Source organism: Ranitomeya variabilis, chromosome 7 (genome assembly GCF_051348905.1).
Source record: "Ranitomeya variabilis isolate aRanVar5 chromosome 7, aRanVar5.hap1, whole genome shotgun sequence".
Classification (NCBI taxonomy): Eukaryota; Metazoa; Chordata; class Amphibia; order Anura; family Dendrobatidae; genus Ranitomeya; species Ranitomeya variabilis.
This window is the reverse complement of record NC_135238.1, coordinates 13183123-13205113: the sequence shown is the minus strand read 5'-3', so window position 1 is coordinate 13205113 and position 21991 is coordinate 13183123. Positions and strand designations below refer to the sequence as shown.

General features: G+C 45.0%; 2 protein-coding genes across 5 annotated transcripts in view; one reads left to right on the top strand and one right to left on the bottom strand.

The window, feature by feature from the left end:
• The window catches only part of CD19 (CD19 molecule), a 40028-nt gene extending 39695 nt beyond the window's left edge, over positions 1-333 (bottom strand). For 3 of the 4 annotated variants that reach the window (XM_077274136.1, XM_077274137.1, XM_077274134.1), the window contains exon 1: positions 184-310. The gene's annotated coding sequence lies outside the window, so the exon portion shown is untranslated. Of the gene's footprint in view, positions 1-183 lie in introns of all 4 variants that reach the window. The other variant, XM_077274135.1, reaches the window with a different exon arrangement.
• Positions 266-18828, top strand: RABEP2 (rabaptin, RAB GTPase binding effector protein 2). The gene is made up of 14 exons (XM_077275447.1): positions 266-479; positions 1303-1577; positions 2288-2404; positions 2484-2582; positions 2821-2952; positions 3134-3272; positions 4969-4980; positions 5053-5108; positions 5448-5546; positions 5621-5737; positions 5970-6047; positions 8660-9068; positions 16362-16485; positions 18331-18828. The coding sequence occupies exons 2-14, from the start codon at positions 1320-1322 to the stop codon at positions 18407-18409; spliced, it is 1719 nt and encodes a 572-aa protein (XP_077131562.1). The 5' UTR covers positions 266-479; positions 1303-1319; the 3' UTR covers positions 18410-18828.
• The last annotated feature ends 3163 nt before the right edge of the window (positions 18829-21991 follow it).

The following is a 21991-nucleotide window of genomic DNA, read 5'->3' as shown; positions in this document are numbered from 1 at the left end:
ACCCTGCACTCTCCCCTGAGCCCACCCTGCACTCTCCCCTGAGCCCACCCTGCACTCTCCCCTGAGCCCACCCTGCACTCTCCCCTGAGCCCACCCTGCACTCTCCCCTGAGCCCACCCTGCAGCCCACCCTGCACTCTCCCCTGAGCCCACCCTGCAGCCCCCGATGCTGCACAATCCTCACCAGCAGCATGTCCACCTGCAGCTCATGAAGGACCGGTCACCTCTGCCGGAAATTGCCGAACTCTCTGAGCTGAGCCGACGGAAAGTCCCGAGCTGCCTCCAAGACAGTGAGAGGAGCCCGAGCGCTGCCGGAAATCCCCGAAGTCCCGGCCGTCCTCAGAGCCGAGCGGCGGCGGAGATTCCCGAGCGGATACGGAAACGTGTCCCATGCGGATGCGGATTTGCTCGGGAGGAAAGTTGGAGGTTTGGGAAGGAAAGTAGCAGTGGAGGCGGCGCCCCCCGAAGGCTGCAGCCCAGGTGAGTGCAGGGGCTGCCTGTGTTATGTGCAGCAGAGCTGCCGGTACAATGTGTCACGTGCACGCGATAGTGAATGCAGCTGCATGCTGGGAGTTGTAGTCCCTCTCCTCTATGCAGGAAAGTCTGTGTGCATTAGTTCACATAATATATAACAGTAATATCCAGGCCGGAGCGGTGACCCCAGGAGCTGACGATCTAATGACGCCAGCAGTGCAGGGGTTAATGCAATTAATGCTGCATGGGGGAGGAGCTTGTGCATTAATTTTGCCTAATTAATTATTCCGATCACACGAAGTGAAGATGCTGCAAGGACAAGATGGCGCAAAAATGTTACCGCAGATTTATTTGTGATTTTGCCGCTAAAATGAAGGATAAAATCCGCGGTTCCGGGCGCCGTATTAATATCGGCCCTCGATTCTTCATTTATTTCTCTTTCTTGTTTGTGAACCATTTAATGTCTCCTGGGGCTCAGAAAAGTATTTTTAGGATTTTTTTGGGTAAGAAGACACTTGTGCTAAAGTTCTGCAATTTCTGAGAAAAGTGTAAAATGATGAATCGGCCGCAGATAGACGGAAAAGTCAGAACAAAATGGCGAATAAGCCAGAAAACGGCCGAGGAAGTAGGAAAATAGGAGAAATCAGATGCTGATGGGTCAGGTGTGATAACTGGAGCCAGGTTCTTGGCGTTCAGTGACGATGCCGTCAGCGCTGCAGCCAGTCATGGGCAGCAGTGGTCACATGTGAATGGCAGCCGCTCCCCATTACCCTTGATAGTTGGTCTCCTTGCCCATTAATATGCTCATTTCTTCCATCTCGTCCCCCAGGAAACCTCCGTGTGTTGATGTCTGGGTCAGAAGATGGCAGCTTTGTCCAGGACCCCCTCACGTCCTCTCCTGGGGACCCCTGTGATGACCCCGAGCTCCTGGCCACGACTGAGGCCTTTGCGAGAGGCTTTGATTGCGTCTCCATTTCCTCTTTTTCGGGGGGGCGACTGATCCAGGGCCAGGAGGACGCGGCCTCCATTATCTCTACAGCCACCCTGGTCCCCGAGTGCATATACATCCCCCCGGCGGGCTACCAGCTACTGTCCGAGCAGGAGGTAACGGGCCGCGCTTCCGCCAGCCCCTCTGTCCAGTGTGTCTTTCTGGTCAGAAAAAAGCCGCATCTAAAGTAAAAATACCGATCTTTATACAGAATCCTATAGAGATGTGTTTCCATAGTAACAGACTACAGACAAGCCCTGCGTAGTCAGATAGCGCCTCCACGTTCCCTAACACGTGTGCACTCCTCCTTCACTACTTTCTTTGGAAAGACTTATGATTTTTTTTTTCAGTTACTATGGCAACACAGATCTGTATAGAGCTTCTATAAAGACCTATGTGTTTCCCTGGCAACAGACTACAAGCAAACACTGTGTAGTCAGATCCTACACAAGAAGGAAGGAATGTGACGTATCAGACTACCCAAGACTTGTTTATAGCCTGTTGCCAAGGAAACACATAGATCTGTGTAGTTGTCTAAAGACCCGTGTTGCCTTAGTAACAGACTACAAACAAGGCCTGTGTAGTCTGATCCGACACATTTCTTCCTGTTTTTTTTAGAAAGGAGTATGACCGCAGGATCTGACTACACAAGGTTTGCTCGTAGTCTGTTACCATGGAAACGTATAGGAGCTCGATAGTTTAGGATAATTATACAGTTGCTTCCCTTTTGAGATGCGTTAAGGCATTATAAATAATACAAGAAGCGCGTGAAGTGGTAATGATGGCGGGGGGGCATCTGTAGTAACATTTCTGTGTTTTGGGCCAGTGGGGGCAGCAGAAGGCGGCACTACAGAGCGCCACGGAGCGGCTGGAGGTGGTGACCCAGGAGAAGGAGGCGCTGCAGGACGCCCTGAGGTGCAGCTCGGAGGACTGCGCTAACCAGGCGAGTCATTGTATAGACGTATGGCGCAGGTCTGTGTGTCACCACCGTATAGACTCATCGCCCGCCGCCTCTCCTGCAGGTGAAGCAGTTACTGGAGCAGATAAAAAGCTCGGAGGAAATCCTGCAAGGTCTGCAGAAAACCATGGCTGACACCCAGCAGAAGACGTCCCAAAAAATGGTGAGTTCCCCTCCGGGCCCTGGACGTGTTATCCATCCCTTCCTCATGCTGACCGTCCTAGCCTCCTCCTCACTGACGTGAAGCTTTACGCCAGCTCCCTGGCATTGAGCCGACCATCCGGATTGGTGCATTTCTAGGTTTCACTGTCAGATAATCAGGATTTATTCTAATAATGGAGCAACGGAACAACCGGGATCCCCTCCTCACATTCGGGCTTTCTTCTTTGTTTTCTTCCCAGGCCGCCCTGACGGCCTCCTTCAGCCGCATGTGTCAGGAGGCGAACGGTCTCGATGACGAGAGCGAGAAGCTGAGGACACTAAGTTTACAAGCGCCCCCTGCTGGTCAGACCGCGCAGCTCTCAACCCCGCAGGTATACAGAGACTTTATTACAGTGTGCACAGCGTCAGTCAGCAGCTGCTAAAGCCTGCCAGATATAAGTCTCTCTATGGTGTGACTGGTGCCCTAACTTCTGCTAATGACTGGGACAGAAAGTTACTTGGTATTTTAGGCTTTTTTGTCATATTTTATACTGTTTTTTGTTTTTTCCCCAGAGAGCGGCGCAGCACAGACAGGAGCGGTTGTGTATCGAGATCGTCTCTCTGCAAGAGGAGCTGAAAGGCGAACAAGTGGCGAAGCAAGAGGTGGAGGAGCAGCTGAGGAGAGCGACGGACACCCACACCGAGGAGAGGGGTGAATGAGCTCAGTCTGGGGGGTGGGCGCCCGTCTATCCCTGTAGGCAGTCTCCTGCGCAGCACATGGACCGTTGGATGTCGCCATGATGCCCCGATCTGCTCCGCCGGTCACTGATGGGCGTCCCTCTTCCCAGTAAATGCCAACAAACCCGATCTCGTTAGGACCGTCCCACGGCCGTGTGCGTTTAGTGGGCTTTCTATGATATTATTAGAACAATCCTGGGGTTTGGCTTAAGTGACCCAAATCTTGCCCCAGTTATAATAGAAAATGGCAAAATAACAAAATAATTAAATGGATCCCCCTCCCCCGCCCCAGAAGTCCCTTATGGCCTCACTGAGGTAAAAATTCAACCAGAATATATTGAAAAATACATTAAATAAAAATCAGATAATTAAATAAAATATTGTGCTCCGTCGCTGGAGCCGCCCCGTCCACCTGAAAATTTAATAATTAAAAAAAATATATATATATGTGTGTGTGTATATACACTCACCGGCCACTTTATTAGGTACACCATGCTAGTAACGGGTTGGACCCCCTTTTGCCTTCAGAACTGCCTCAATTCTTCGTGGCATAGATTCAACAAGGTGCTGGAAGCATTCCTCAGAGATTTTGGTCCATATTGACATGATGGCATCACACAGTTGCCGCAGATTTGTCGGCTGCACATCCCAAAGATGCTCCATACAAGGCAGGATGGATCCATGCTTTCATGTTGTTTACGCCAAATTCTGACCCTACCATCCGAATGTCGCAGCAGAAATCGAGACTCATCAGACCAAGCAACGTTTTTCCAATCTTCTACTGTCCAATTTCGATGAGCTTGTACAAATTGTAGCCTCAGTTTCCTGTTCTTAGCTGAAAGGAGTGGTACCCGGTGTGGTCTTCTGCTGCTGTAGCCCATCTGCCTCAAAGTTCGACGCACTGTGCGTTCAGAGATGCTCTTAGGCCTACCTTGGTTGTAACGGGTGGCGATTTGAGTCACTGTTGCCTTTCTATCAGCTCGAACCAGTCTGCCCATTCTCCTCTGACCTCTGGCATCAACAAGGCATTTCCGCCCACAGAACTGCCGCTCACTGGATTTTTTTTCTTTTTCGGACCATTCTCTGTAAACCCTAGAGATGGTTGTGCGTGAAAATCCCAGTAGATCAGCAGTTTCTGAAATACTCAGACCAGCCCTTCTGGCACCAACAACCATGCCACGTTCAAAGGCACTCAAATCACCTTTCTTCCCCATACTGATGCTTGGTTTGAACTGCAGGAGATTGTCTTGACCATGTCTACATGCCTAAATGCACTGAGTTGCCGCCATGTGATTGGCTGATTAGAAATTAAGTGCTAACAAGAAGTTGGACAGGTGTACCTAATAAAGTGGCCAGTGAGTGTATATATATGTGTGTATTTATATATATATATATATATATATATATATATATATATATATATATATGTGTGTGTGTATATATGTATATATGTGTGTATATATATATATATATATATATATATATATATATATATATATATATATATATATATATATATATAATCTAAAACAACAGTTTCATGAACAGGTTTAAAAAAAAAATAAATAAATAAAAAATAAAATAAATAAATCCTGAGGTCTGCGTACTGTGACATGCGGTGTATTTCCAGGGCATTACTGACCTTTTCCTCCTCTTCCTCATGATGTCAGAGATTATGGAAGGTAGGTACCGTGTTTTGGGTGGGGGGGCTCGGCTTGGCTCTCGCCCCTCACTACTGGTCTCTGATCTTGCAGCCACGCTCTCCAGCCTGAGGACGGAGATGGAGCGGATACAGCAGGACCGGAAACAGGTGGGATAACAGAGACCCCTTCATTCTCTGCCTTCTCAGTCCCTGATTTTCCTTGTAGTCGGACATTAGTCTGGGGACCACCAAGTAGTGTTGGGTTAATGGAAAATGTTTATATGCTTTAAAGGGGTTGTCAACTTTTTAGGACACTTTTTGTTGATTTTTTTTTACTTGTACTTTGATCTAAGAAAAATTCTGTTACCATTTCCTTTCTATGGCCTGTGTATTACACAATCTCTTGCAGGCGGAGTTAACTGAGAATCTGTCAGTGAGCTCATTCTGAAAGTCTGTGGGGAGAGTCTAAGGGTAAACTGAAGTCCGGTTGCGCTTCTTTCCCTCCAGGCGGAGTTGCAGCTGCAGGAGTCGGAGGGTCAGGTGCAGAAGCTCTGGGAGTCTCTCGGGGACCAGGAGAAGGTTCTGCAGCAGGAGAAGGAGGAGAAGGTACCGGCCCCTCGCTCCGTCTCCCCGCGGCGCTCCTCCTGCTCCGCGTCGTCTCATCTTGTCTCTGTCCGCAGACGTCTCTGGATCTCGCTCTCGCCGATGAACGCAGCAAGGTCTCCAGGCTGCAGACAGAGCTGAGGACCAGCGAGGAGGTGCAGCGGGACTTTGTGCGCCTGTCACAAAAGCTGCAGGTAATCGGATGTCCCAGTGACAACACTTCCGGTCTACAGCAGCTCACTGTTTAATAAAAGGGTTTAATGTATATCCAGATCCCCATCACTGTGCACACGTATACACTCACAGCCCATAATACACAACGTCCCTGAGCGTATGACCGGAAGTGTTGTCATATGGAACAAATGGTATACAGCTCTAATCTGGAAGGGTTTTCACTTTTTTTAACAACCTCTGATCACACGACAGGTCAGCCTGGAGAAAATCCGACAAGCGACTTCCATGGAGGACGTCCACGACATCTTGGAGGGGACGCGCTTCACAGACGTCAGTCAGCTGAGCGACACCTGAGTCACGGGACTGCGGAGACTGAGATGGGAGCACACGCTGTATACCGTGTATATGGGGTGTAATATGTACACTAATCACAGTGTCCTGCCGCCAGAAGGGGGCGCACTCTCTAATACTACTGATCCGCCTGTGGGAAACGAGTAGAGCGGAGGATTGTGTGCGACTAGCGACCACTAACTAACGACCACTAACTGCTGTTACACTTTATTAAAGGCTCTTTTATATCACATGTGTCGTGTCTGTGATGCATAAATCGAAGACTGGAACGTCCCTTTAAGCTGCAGTTCGCTTGCGACTATTGAAATGTCATTTTTCTCTGTACAAATCCCAACCACAATGCTTCCACAGGGTAAATGGACCAACTATGACTCAGTCAGAAGTCGCTCAAAACTTTTCAACTATAGGAAAATATCGATGTCCTGGCACCTGACGTACACTGGTTGTGGTGGAACCCGGGCACCAAACTCTATAGGGGTGCAGGTAAAGATGGTACGAGGGTTGGGTTAGGATTAGAGCTGGGGTAGAGGTGGTACGAGGGTTGGGTTAGGATTACAGCTAGGGTAGAGGTGGTACAAGGGTTGGGTTAGGATTACAGCTAGGGTAGAGGTGGTACAAGGGTTGGGTTAGGATTAGAGGTGGTACTAGGGTAGGTTAGGATTAGAGCTAGGGTAGAGGTGGTACTAGGGTAGGTTAGAATTAGCTGGTGTAGAGGTGGTACGAGGGTTGGGTTAGGATTAGAGCTAGGGTAGAGGTGGTACGAGGGTAGGTTAGGATTAGAGCTAGGGTAGAGGTGGTACTAGGGTAGGTTAGAATTAGCTGGTGTAGAGGTGGTACGAGGGTTGGGTTAGGATTAGAGCTAGGGTAGAGGTGGTACGAGGGTAGGTTAGGATTAGAGCTAGGGTAGAGGTGGTACGAGGATAGGTTAGAATTAGCTGGTGTAGAGGTGGTACGAGGGTTGGGTTAGGATTAGAGGTGGTACTAGGGTAGGTTAGCATTAGGGCTAGGGTAGAGGTGGTACGAGGGTTGGGTTAGGATTACAGCTAGGGTAGGTTAGGATTAGGGCTAGGGTAGAGGTGGTACTAGGGTAGGTTAGGATTACAGCTAGGGTAGAGGTGGTACTAGGGTTAGGTTAGGATTAGAGCTGGGGTAGAGGTGGTACTAGGGTTGGGTTAGGATTACAGCTAGGGTAGAGGTGGTACTAGGGTCGGTTTAGAATTTGAGCTAGGGTAGAGGTGGTACTAGGGTTGGGTTAGGATTAGAGCTAGGGTAGAGGTGGTACTAGGGTAGGTTATGATTAGAGCTGGGGTAGAAGTGGCACTAGGGTTGGGTTAGGATTACAGCTAGGGTAGAGGTGGTACAAGGGTCGGTTTAGAATTTGAGCTAGGGTAGAGGTGGTACTAGGGTTGGGTAAGGATTAGAGCTGGGGTAGAGGTTTTACTAGGGTAGGTTAGGATTAGAGCTAGGGTTGGGTTAGGATTAGAGATAGGGTAGAGGTGGCACTAGGGTTGGGTTAGGATTAGAGCTAGGGTAGAGGTGGTACTAGGGTTAGGATTAGAGCTAGGGTTGGGTTAGGATTTGAGATAGGGTAGAGGTGGTACTAGGGTCGGGTAAGGATTACAGCTAGGGTAGAGGTGATATTAGGGTTGAGGTAGAGTTGGGGGTAGGATAGAGTTAGATCTATAGTTAGGGTAACGTGTAACTTTTATGTCTGCAGCAAAAATCGGAATAACCTACAGCGCCATACAGCAAAGTATAATCCCTTCAGCATTTTCTTAAAATACACTCCATGTACTTGGGCTATAAGGGGTTCAATACTGGATTGGTGCCGTGGATTCGGGGTGCGCTATTTAATAGGGAAAATACAATTGTCTTGCCACAGACCTGGTGATCCGTGCTATCCTACTGGTGACAGATGATCAAACATTCTGGATTAGATAGCAGTAAATTATAGCCATATGTTTGCGGTTTTCCTCCTTTTCACTGCATTTTCTCACACTTCATTTTCAGATTCTGTCCACCTTTTGGATGATGTGGTCTGTTACTTTTTTTTAGAATCTAAATGGATGTATAAGAAAATAGTGCTGATTTGTTCAGTGATTGATCTTTCGGATACAGAATCTTAAAGTATAATTTTTTGTGCCTGCAGTCACCACTAGGGGGAGCACACTGCATACGTGAAACTTAATAACAGTCTGCAGTGAGCAGCTGCCAATGGGACAATCTGAACCCCCATTACATACCATAACTATTGAAAAATTTAAAAAAAACAAACAAACAAACATAAAAGTTGTCATCACCAAGCTATTCCCCAAATGCAAATAGTGAAATAAAATCTAAAAATATTTTGATAACCGTAATGGAGTGATGCTGTAATGCTGCGGACAGCAGACATAAATTAAGTTGAACGAATCTGAGCAGCAATTCCATACACAACCTTTAGACAGGGGTGGCGCTGTTTTTGAAAGGAGGACCAAAGATCGGGGCCATAGCACATGAACCTCTGTATCTGAATTATGAGGTTTCCCTTTAAGTGCACGGTTCTGTCCACGAATAATCTGCTGATCTCTTCTCCGCCTTTTTTTTCAAAGTTACTTTCACTTTTGAAACTGAAAGTACTGGAGCAGCTGCAGCTTTTGCTGACCATGTACTGTGCAAAGACCGAGGGGTTTAAGATGGCGAATGCGTCTTTATCTCCGTGGCAGATCATTACTGAATACTACCCGGGTTGCACTTTGGGGAACATCAACAACGGAATCCAGAGAGTCCTCCTGCAAGTTTTCGGGATGCTCGGTCATGGGAGATCGTCGTTCATTAATTCTTGCCTGTGTGTAATGAAGGGCGGAGGATACAACAACACGGCGCCTTCTGGCTCGAATCACGGAGGAATGACGATGGAGAGAAAGGAATTTGAACTGACAAACAATTTGGTGATGATCGATAACCGGGGGTTCAACAAGCTGAATCTAACGCAGATGCTAGAGATGTGCGCCCAATTCAGTGAGTATTCAGAAAGCGCCTAAAAGGGGTTATGTGGCACCTCTCACGTCCGCATCTGAAGGTGAGCAGCACCGATCATGTCACATGTATAACTGGCAGGTCTGTGCAGACGTCATGTCATCGTCACCACTCACTTCTACATCTGGAGGTGAGCAGCACCGATCATGTCACATGTATAACTGGCAGGTATGTGCAGACATCATGTCATCGGCATCACTCACTCCTACATCTGGAGGTGAGCAGCACCGATCATGTCACATGTATAACTGGCAGGTATGTGCAGACGTCATGTCATCGTCACCACTCACACCTACATCTGGAGGTGAGCAGCACCGATCATGTCACATGTATAACTGGCAGGTATGTGCAGACATCATGTCATCGGCATCACTCACTCCTACATCTGGAGGTGAGCAGTACCGATCATGTCACATGTATAACTGGCAGGTATGTGCAGACATCATGTCATCGGCATCACTCACTCCTACATCTGGAGGTGAGCAGTACCGATCATGTCACATGTATACCTGGCAGGTATGTGCAGACGTCATGTCATCGTCACCACTCACTTCTACATCCGGAGGTGAGCAGTACCGATCATGTCACATCTATAACTGGCAGGTATGTGCAGACGTCATGTCATCGTCACCACTCACATCCGCATCTGGAGGTGAGCAGCACCGATCATGTCACATGTATAACTGGCAGGTATGTGCAGACGTCATGTCATCGTCACCACTCACTCCTACATCTGAAGGTGAGCAGTATGGATCATGTCACATCTATAACTGGCAGGTATGTGCAGACGTCATGTCATCGTCACCACTCACATCCGCATCTGGTGGTGAGCAGTACCGATCATGTCACATGTATAACTGGCAGGTATGTGCAGACGTCATGTCATCGTCACCACTCACTCCTACATCTGAAGGTGAGCAGTATGGATCATGTCACATCTATAACTGGCAGGTATGTGCAGACGTCATGTCATCGGCATCACTCACTCCTACATCCAGAGGTGAGCAGCACCGATCATGTCACATGTATAACTGGCAGGTATGTGCAGACGTCATGTCATTGTCACCACTCACTCCTACATCTGGAGGTGAGCAGCACCGATCATGTCACATGTATAACTGGCAGGTATGTGCAGACGTCATGTCATCGCCACCACTCACTCCTACATCTGGAGGTGAGCAGTACCGATCATGTCACATGTATAACTGGCAGGTCTGTGCAGACGTCATGTCATCGTCACCCCTCACTCCTACATCTGGAGGTGAGCAGTACCGATCATGTCACATGTATAACTGGCAGGTATGTGCAGACGTCATGTCATCGTCACCCCTCACTTCTACATCCAGAGGTGAGCAGTACTGATCATGTCACATGTATAACTGGCAGGTATGTGCAGACGTCATGTCATCGTCACCCCTCACTCCTACATCTGGAGGTGAGCAGTACGAATCATGTCACATGTATAACTGGCAGGTATGTGCAGACGTCATGTCATCGCCACCACTCACTTCTACATCCAGAGGTGAGCAGTACCGATCATGTCACATGTATAACTGGCAGGTATGTGCAGACCTCATGTCATCGTCACCCCTCACTTCTACATCTGGAGGTGAGCAGTACCGATCATGTCACATGTATAACTGGCAGGTATGTGCAGACGTCATGTCATCGTCACCCCTCACTTCTACATCCAGAGGTGAGCAGTACTGATCATGTCACATGTATAACTGGCAGGTATGTGCAGACGTCATGTCATCGTCACCCCTCACTCCTACATCTGGAGGTGAGCAGCACCGATCATGTCACATCTATAACTGGCAGGTCTGTGCAGACGTCATGTCATTGTCACCCCTCACTTCTACATCTGGAGGTGAGCAGTACCGATCATGTCACATGTATAACTGGCAGGTATGTGCAGACGTCATGTCATCGTCACCACTCACTTCTACATCTGGAGGTGAGCAGCACCGATCATGTCACATGTATAACTGGCAGGTATGTGCAGACGTCATGTCATCGTCACCACTCACTTCTACATCTGGAGGTGAGCAGTACGAATCATGTCACATGTATAACTGGCAGGTATGTGCAGACGTCATGTCATCGTCACCACTCACTTCTACATCCAGAGGTGAGCAGCACCGATCATGTCACATCTATAACTGGCAGGTATGTGCAGACGTCATGTCATCGCCACCACTCACTCCTACATCTGGAGGTGAGCAGTACCGATCATGTCACATGTATAACTGGCAGGTATGTGCAGACGTCATGTCATCGCCACCACTCACTCCTACATCTGGAGGTGAGCAGTACGAATCATGTCACATGTATAACTGGCAGGTATGTGCAGACGTCATGTCATCGCCACCACTCACTCCTACATCCAGAGGTGAGCAGTACCGATCATGTCACATGTATAACTGGCAGGTATGTGCAGACGTCATGTCATCGTCACCCCTCACTCCTACATCTGGAGGTGAGCAGCACCGATCATGTCACATGTATAACTGGCAGGTCTGTGCAGACGTCATGTCATTGTCACCACTCACTTCTACATCCAGAGGTGAGCAGTACTGATCATGTCACATGTATAACTGGCAGGTATGTGCAGACGTCATGTCATCGTCACCACTCACTTCTACATCCAGAGGTGAGCAGCACCGATCATGTCACATCTATAACTGGCAGGTATGTGCAGACGTCATGTCATCGCCACCACTCACTCCTACATCTGGAGGTGAGCAGTACCGATCATGTCACATGTATAACTGGCAGGTATGTGCAGACGTCATGTCATCGTCACCACTCACTTCTACATCTGGAGGTGAGCAGCACCGATCATGTCACATGTATAACTGGCAGGTCTGTGCAGACGTCATGTCATTGTCACCACTCACTTCTACATCCAGAGGTGAGCAGTACTGATCATGTCACATGTATAACTGGCAGGTATGTGCAGACGTCATGTCATCGTCACCCCTCACTTCTACATCTGGAGGTGAGCAGTACGAATCATGTCACATGTATAACTGGCAGGTATGTGCAGACGTCATGTCATCGTCACCACTCACTTCTACATCCAGAGGTGAGCAGTACTGATCATGTCACATGTATAACTGGCAGGTATGTGCAGACGTCATGTCATCGTCACCACTCACATCTACATCCGGAGGTGAGCAGTACCGATCATGTCACATGTATAACTGGCAGGTATGTGCAGACGTCATGTCATCGTCACCCCTCACTCCTACATCCAGAGGTGAGCAGTACCGATCATGTCACATGTATAACTGGCAGGTATGTGCAGACGTCATGTCATCGCCACCACTCACTTCTACATCCAGAGGTGAGCAGTACCGATCATGTCACATGTATAACTGGCAGGTATGTGCAGACGTCATGTCATCGTCACCCCTCACTTCTACATCTGGAGGTGAGCAGTACGAATCATGTCACATGTATAACTGGCAGGTATGTGCAGACGTCATGTCATCGTCACCACTCACTTCTACATCCAGAGGTGAGCAGTACCGATCATGTCACATGTATAACTGGCAGGTATGTGCAGACGTCATGTCATCGTCACCACTCACATCTACATCCGGAGGTGAGCAGTACCGATCATGTCACATGTATAACTGGCAGGTATGTGCAGACGTCATGTCATCGTCACCACTCACATCTACATCCGGAGGTGAGCAGTACCGATCATGTCACATGTATAACTGGCAGGTATGTACAGACGTCATGTCATCGTCACCACTCACATCTACATCCGGAGGTGAGCAGTACCGATCATGTCACATGTATAACTGGCAGGTATGTGCAGACGTCATGTCATCGTCACCACTCACATCTACATCCGGAGGTGAGCAGTACCGATCATGTCACATGTATAACTGGCAGGTATGTGCAGACGTCATGTCATCGTCACCACTCACTCCTACATCTGGTGGTGAGCAGTACCGATCATGTCACATCTATAACTGGCAGGTATGTGCAGACGTCATGTCATCGCCACCACTCACTCCTACATCTGGAGGTGAGCAGCACCGATCATGTCACATGTATAACTGGCAGGTATGTGCAGACGTCATGTCATCGTCACCACTCACATCTACATCCGGAGGTGAGCAGTACCGATCATGTCACATGTATAACTGGCAGGTATGTGCAGACGTCATGTCATCGTCACCACTCACTCCTACATCTGGTGGTGAGCAGTACCGATCATGTCACATCTATAACTGGCAGGTATGTGCAGACGTCATGTCATCGCCACCACTCACTCCTACATCTGGAGGTGAGCAGCACCGATCATGTCACATGTATAACTGGCAGGTATGTGCAGATGTCATGTCATCGTCACCACTCACTCCTACATCTGGAGGTGAGCAGTACCGATCATGTCACATGTATAACTGGCAGGTATGTACAGACGTCATGTCATCGTCACCATTCACTTCTACATCTGGAGGTGAGCAGTACCGATCATGTCACATGTATAACTGGCAGGTATGTGCAGACGTCATGTCATCGTCACCATTCACTTCTACATCTGGAGGTGAGCAGTACCGATCATGTCACATGTATAACTGGCAGGTATGTGCAGACGTCATGTCATCATCACCACTCACTTCTACATCTGGAGGTGAGCAGTACCGATCATGTCACATCTATAACTGGCAGGTATGTGCAGACGTCATATCATCGTCACCATTCACTTCTACATCTGGAGGTGAGCAGCACCGATCATGTCACATGTATAACTGGCAGGTCTGTGCAGACGTCATGTCATCGTCACCACTCACTTCTACATCTGGAGGTGAGCAGTACCGTTCATGTCACATCTATAACTGGCAGGTCTGTGCAGACGTCATGTCATCACTCACTTCTACATCTGGAGGTGAGCAGTACTGATCATGTCACATGTATAACTGGCAGGTCTGTGCAGACGTCATGTCATCGTCACCACTCACTCCTACATCTGGAGGTGAGCAGTACCGATCATGTCACATGTATAACTGGCAGGTCTGTGCAGACGTCATGTCATCATCACCACTCACTTCTACATCTGGAGGTGAGCAGTACCGATCATGTCACATCTATAACTGGCAGGTATGTGCAGACGTCATGTCATCGTCACCACTCACTTCTACATCTGGAGGTGAGCAGTACCGTTCATGTCACATCTATAACTGGCAGGTCTGTGCAGACGTCATGTCATCGTCACCACTCACTTCTACATCTGTACTGTTGATGTCGTATGCACAATCGTCAGGTAAATGAAGCAGAAACTCTCCAAAATCCTCCTAAAAGATCTTGAGTTTTCCCCCAGTTTCCACTCCAAAAGCTTTGTAAAAAGACTCACACCTTTAGTCTATGTGCAAACTGATTTTTTTTTACGCAATCGAAAATGTCAAGTTTTCTTCTGTAAACAATTTTAGAAAACTCTCTTCTCTTGTGAAGAGTCAGGGAGAACACCGGTGGGGAATCGCGCAGAACCCACCGTTGCCTTCCACCAATTTGTCAGGGACACGTAACTTTGCTGCCTCCAATCGTCAGGACAATTACTCAATTGGCTGATGAGTAATGGACTAGGCCGTGGCTGCTTCCTTTACTAGGCCGGTTTTTGGGGAACTCACAGTGAGCGTATGGTATATACACCTCCGATTCCAACACAAGGAATATATACATACACACCCTGGTATGGTCACTGCCAGCTCTGCAATAACAGAAATAACCACTCGCTGCCACCACCAACCATTTATACAGGCGGATTGGAAACCTGTTACACGTAGCGTATGGCTTCAGGGGTGCGGTTTACAGAGCAAGAGGAACAAAACTTATACATTTTATATTTGTAATCTGGAAAAGTAGGCAGTGTTTATAAAAAATATACAAAGATGATATAAAATGGGAACAAAACAATACGGTATATGCAATCACATGCAATAAAAGGGATGACAAAAGAAAAGTACTAAACCTCTGTCACGGAAATAGATCAGAGCTTAGTGGAGGGAGGTACTCCTTAGGAAAATGGACAGGACCTACAGCAAGCTATACCTTCCAGGACTGACTAATGACCAAACCCAAATTCTGATTTTTATTAGATCAAGGTTACATGCTTGGTCTTTTAGAAGTTTATGAGATTCCCAACTTTCACAATATCTTCACCCCTGGAGGTCCCAGGCAGGAGATATGGTTGTCATGTTTCTTATCGCCATTTTACCTTTCTATAGAGATGAAACATGCCAAGCATAGCAGCATCCATCTGGTCAATATTAAGTTAGAGGTGTTAGAATGGCCTTACTCTGATGTAAGTGAATGCTTTATTTTTGTCATTTCACTACAACATCGAAAATATATTTCCTATAAATATCGGATCGATGCATACCCCAATATTCATTACTGACCACTGGCCCAGAAGGTCTGAGATAATTTGTTTGAACAGAGGAAGCTGATTCCTCTGAACAGAGGAAGCCCCTGTACTTTTCCGCCTCCAATTATAGGAATCCTAGTCTTGTCTGGTTCTCATCAAATTACCTATTCACAGCAGGAGATCTTCAAGGGGGGTTGAAGTCTCAGCTCTTTCTCACTTCCCCAGTTTAAGCGAATCCCTGGTAATTTGTCCGCTCTCCGGAGATTTCTTTGTGGATTTTACTATTTTTTTCTCTATGACATGGAGTTTTTGGAGGAAATGTTAGATTTCTGAAGCGGTTTTGAAAAGATTATAGTTTTCCTGAAGTGTTTTTGCAGCTTTTTAATTGGACAGTGCCTAGTTTGAAGCTACTTCAAAGAAGTGACCTGCAGTTCCTATTTTTCTATTTTCCCAATGGACATTTTTCAAAAGCTAAAGTGGGAAAAAAAAGCACTCAAAAGAATGAACATGTGATCAGAAAAAGTGGTTGTACTATAGAAACCAATGGAGCTTTTCGAGCAGAAACTGATAGGAAACTTTTGAGTTTGCGCTCAGTTTCTGCTCCAAAATCTCAACAATTTTTGAGCGATTTTTCAGACATGATTTTGGATTCTTAAAAAAAGCTCTGTGTGCACATCATTGTGAACTGTCAAATTTGCTTGTGAATTTATTATGTCCACATCATTGCTAGTTGGCCTTGTATTCAGGGAGATCCCAGTAACATATAGGAAAGCTGAAGACCAGCTCTGCTATAAGACGGGTATTGGACAGTGGCCGATAACTCGTCACAAACGTAGAAGAAAGTTTTCCAGGTCTATTACTCCGACCTCACCTGTCTATTCTCCCATTAGGGCATCTTCGGGAATTGGGGCAAGTGACCTGGACTGGAATATCCACAAGAGAAGCTTACAGAGTATATAATGAAGAGAAACGAAGAGAACCCACAGATCTCGTGGTCCCTGTGTTTGTACTTAGGTAACAGGTTTTTTTTCGCAATAATCAAATTTTTTTACTTTTATTTTTTTGCTAAATGAACGGAGACATAGTGAATATCCAGGATGTTCCCACACTATAAGAACCGGGTGAGAATCACAGACGAGGATGTTATTATTATTATTTTATTATTATTATAATACAATTTTAAAGCCGCTGTTCACACTTTTCCGATTCTGATTGAAATGTGTCATTAGAAAATAATTGACTGTCAGGATTTTGTGTTTCATTTATATTTTTTAACATTTCTGGCAATTTATTTTTTATTATTATTATTATTATTATTATTATTATTATTATGCAAAAATTTGTATCCTTGCAATTTTCACACTGGCCACTGGGGCAATTTTAGAATGATACTTATTGACTTTTCAGCAGACTCATTGTCATTAAAGGCAAGATTACAATGGCAGGTAACACCTTTATACACAGGATCCACCAATCACAATAGGCGATGTTACAGCTGATGCTTCACAATGAACTTTGCACTTGCTCATTAGATGCTTTAATACAAAAGATAGGGGCGGAGTCTATTCTTTGCTGCTAATGTAAATGTACATTTCCTGAAACAGCAGGAAGTTAGAGAATAAAAAAAAAGTCCCAGCGGCCGGTGCGAGAACTGCAAGATTTCTACTTGAAATATATATAAGATTTAGCACAAATATATATATATAAGGAAACATTTAATTTCAGCTGCAAAACGGTCTTGGAGAAAAATACTGAGAAGTTACTAGCAGACATTTACAGCATCACGGGTAGGTGACCACTTTGCGGTTTTTGGTTAGACCTTCTTAGTAGATGGAGTGACGGTCAATATCACAGGTTGGTGTCCGAAACTCAATGGTGCCATACAACATGGCCGCCAGAATTCAACATTGTACTACATCCCTCATTTCCAACTCCTCATATATCTAGGATTACTTCTTCTTCATAAACAGTAGGGTCTATATTCATAGTAATACCTACAGTATAACCACGGAATAATTTTTTTCCTGGTGATTTTTTTGTAGTTTTGATTAATTTCTGAGATAGCAAGTAGCTGGCTGATATCTACCGCTGTCCGCCATATAAGCTTTTTATTTTAGCGGCCGTCTTCGGCTCGGTCTCGAACCATGGCGACTTGATAGAAGAAAAATCTGTAGGAAGATCGATCTTGTGCAGCCTAGATAGGTCCACCAGGGTCTTCTCCGCCGTTATCTTGATAGTTTGCAGCCATCGGATTGCTGGTGTTCCTCTTCACCTTGCTCCTTCTATTCTTCTGACCATGATGTCCTTCTCCAGTGATTAAGCTATAAGCTACAAGGATAAATTCCTCTGCCACTCGGCCACCCAGAAGTTCCCCTCTGTTCCTTCCTTCAATTCTGCCTGGCAGTCAAGCACAGTGATAAAACTGCCCGCTTCCTATGAAGCACTGCCAAAGAACAGGAGAGGTGCTGTCTGGGGGAAAAAAAGATCTTGACGGAGGGAGGAAGTAGCTAACTTCTTGTCCTACTGGTTCTCAAGAGAAAAATAAACATAAATAACTGTATTCGAAGGGCGTAAAACAACGGGACCTTTATTGGGGGGTCTAGTATGCAGCCATTGACCCCATGTCATAGCTTAGAGGTCCTAGTCCATCAAGATTACTAGTTAGTGAGTCTAGAACAATAAATATTTTTTGTTTTGTCTTTTCCTCCTTTCTTTGGCTTCCCAATTATTTGTTCATCCCAGTAATTTACCTGATCTCCATGGAGGGTAGGATGGTCCCAATTATCTTTATTGGTTTCGTAGTTTTAATCTTCTTGAAGCCAGATCCATTCCACTATGAGATTTTTTTTGTACTTACAGGAATTCACCCAATCATTGTCATCACACACTCGTCCTCCGAGAACTCTGGAGAATTTATCGAAAAGTTGAAAAAGTTTAAGTCAACTCACTTTATCACGTTGGAAAACTACACTGAGAAAAACCCAAAACCAAACCCCGAAACTGACGGCAAAATCATTGAGTTCCTACAGACGTGCATTAATGAAGCAGAGTCCAGAATTAAAAAGATGTCGGAAGAAGATCCATCTCAGAGAATAGTTCAACAGACAACTCAGCAGGTTAACGAGGAGGCAGCAAGACTAAAGGAATCACGTGATCGACTGCAGAAAGTTCTGAGGAAATAGAGAAGTTCTGAAGGAACAGGTTATAAACCAGAGAAGCTAAGATAGCGGAAAAAAAGGACATTGAGCTTTTGCTTGTGGCACGTGAGGCTTTATTTGTAGCTCACTGTGGTGATACTTTCCTCGTCTTTTTCGCCAATTGTAACTTTTTGCATCTTTTCTTTGCAAAAAATAAAACAAAACATTCACTTTTGGCCAAGATTTGTAGCCTTTAATACTTTTCTAGGAGAGCATATCTTCTTCTTTTCGATGTGACGCCATCAGTCTCCACCACCAGTTAGGTCCTGTTCAGGTTTTTGTTTGTTTTTTACACTGCTGGACGTTTACATTTGTATGTCACAAAAAAGGTGTTCAAATGTAATCATTGGCGCAAAGGTGGCTAAAAAATGTTTACCTTCGACTAGGTTTGATTTATACATATGCTTTTTTTAGAGAACATGCAGTAAATGCACCAGCCATGCATTATTCTCAGGGTCTATCTTCAGGAGAGCACTGCTCCTCTGCCTCCTGCTTGCCGGGAGTCAGTGGGCTCCTGATGACTGACAGTTCGGCTATACGGCAAGGTTGAGCCGTTGGTCCAAACGGTGCACCTTCCCATGATGCAAGCAAACCCCTTTAACTGTCTATGGCATATTTCCCTGGTGTTACATAACACATGTTCTATGTCGCTTGGCAGAGCCGTCTGCATTGATACAATGGGAATTTCCTTCCTGTAGTTTCCCCTTAAGTCCAGGTGAAACATTTCTGCTCTTAATGTATATTTAGTACAGAGAAGCTTCCACTATAATCCCAAATTTTTACAATCCTTGATGGAACTGTACAATGTATGTGACAAAAGGAATGATATTTAGAAGAACAGATGATGAGCACCTGTAGACCAGAGAGGAAGGGGTAAATGCAGAGGTACCAGATCATTTTCACTTTCGCTCTGGATAAGTTTCCAGTAAATACATTTGTGGAATTTGTTCTGGGTGTGGTGGCAAGATAAAGGGCGTTAGAAAAAAAATATCTGCAGGTTGCTGTCAGACTTCTACATTTCTGTTTCTGGAGAAGCTGGGTGGCCAACAGCACAAACAATAATAAGCTGAAAAATCCCGACATTTTCTTTATGAATACTATAAAAAATATATGCAATCAGCACTTTGAAGAAGTTGAAGAAGTACAATTTGGCCTTGGTCTCCCTACTGGTGGACCCCATGGCGGTGCCCATCACTCTGATCTCCAGTCTATATATATCACTGTTGTAATGTAATTTTCTAATGAAGACTTGTCCCAAATGTAAGATAGTCAAATTCCACGTCAATCTGTGTCTCAACCAAGAGCAAAACTACAACTCCCAGCAGATCCTGGCAGCCTATGGTTGTACATTATATTAAAGGGAATAACTAAGGGAATGACAGTTAGGGCCGGATGTTTTCTGTGGTGATCGTCAGTGGTCAACACTAAATAGTAGGATGATCAAACTCATGGTTTACAGGAATCAAATATATAACTTTGAGAAGGTAAAAATACATCAAAGGCTATAGCCAAATAATACTGCCTGCTGTTCACAAGGATATACGGTAATTATACTGACCCCTGTGGACACAAATATTGATACTTTAATATTGGACACAGATATAGCTACAATAAAATAATTGCTTATGACAAAAGAGCAGTTTTATAGTCCTTATTCTCTTGTACATCAGTGGCAGTATTATAGCAGTTATATTCTTGTACATAGGGGGCAGTATTATAGTAGTTATATTCTTGTACATAGGGGCAGTATTATAGCAGTTATATTCTTGTACATAGGGGCAGTATTATAGTAGTTATATTCTTGTACATAGGAGCAGTATTATAGTAGTTATATTCTTGTACATAAGAGCAGTTTTATAGTCCTTATTCTCTTGTACATAAGTGGCAGTATTATAGCAGTTATATTCCTGTACATAGGGGGCAGTATTATAGTATATTCTTGTACATAGGGGTAGTATTATAGTAGTTATATTCTTGTACATAGGAGCAGTATTATAGTAGTTATATTCTTGTACATAGGGGCAGTATTATAGTAGTTATATTCTTGTACATAGGAGCAGTATTATAGTAGTTATATTCTTGTACATAGGAGCAGTATTATAGTAGTTATATTCTTGTACATAGGAGCAGTATTATAGTAGTTATATTCTTGTACATAAGAGCAGTTTTATAGTCCTTATTCTCTTGTACATAAGTGGCAGTATTATAGCAGTTATATTCCTGTACATAGGGGGCAGTATTATAGTAGTTATATTCTTGTACATAGGGGCAGTATTATAGTAGTTATATTCTTGCACATAGGAGCAGTATTATAGTAGTTATAGTCTTGTACATAGGGACAGTATTATAGTAGTTATATTCTTGTACACAGGGGCAGTATTATAGTAGTTATATTCTTGTACATAGGGGCAGTATTATAGTAGTTATATTCTTGTACATGAGGCAGTATTATAGTAGTTATATTCTTGTACATAGGAGCAGTATTATAGTAGCTATATTCTGTACATAGGAGCAGTATTATAGTAGTTATATTCTTGTACATGGTAGTATTATAGTAGTTATATTCTTGTACATAGTAGTATTATAGTAGTTATATTCTTGTACATAGGGGCAGTATTATAGTAGTTATATTCTTGTACATAGTGGGCAGTATTATAGTAGTTATATTCTTGTATATAAGGGCAGTATTATAGTAGTTATATTCTTGTACATAGGAGCAGTATTATAGTAGTTATATTCTTGTACATAGGGGCAGTATTATATTAGTTATATTCTTGTACATAGGGGCAGTATTATAATGGTTAATTTTCTACATAGGGCTACTGTCATGGGGTTACCGCAATGGAGCAGAGCCGGAAGACCGAATCTGGTTGCTCCTACTCCACCACTGAGAAAAAGTACTTATCCGGTTTATTAAATGTGTTTATTTCTTCCAGCGGAGCAGGGGTTAATCCGCCTTGTTGGAAATCCCTGTGTTCAGCTGTGCTTGATTAGCCATTCCTTTTCCCTATAAAATGTGGACTATTACCAAGTCCTTGTCAGAGTTAGCTCTTGATGCATTAGAAAGGAGAGAGAGAAGTTGATATAAGGAGTGCTGGAGGAGTTAGAAGCGACTGTTTGGTTTGTGCGCTTGACAATTCCTTATCCTTCCCTGTTTTGCTTTCTTCCCCTTCCTGCACACCCCGGTGGATTCCTCTGTTATATGTGAGTGAATGTTTTTGTGTGTGTGTAGTTTTCAGTTTCCCCATGTCTTTGTTGATCTGTTTGTCGGGTTAGTGTACTGCGGTGCACAGTAGCGTCCCCTCTTCCCTGGGTGGAGGAGG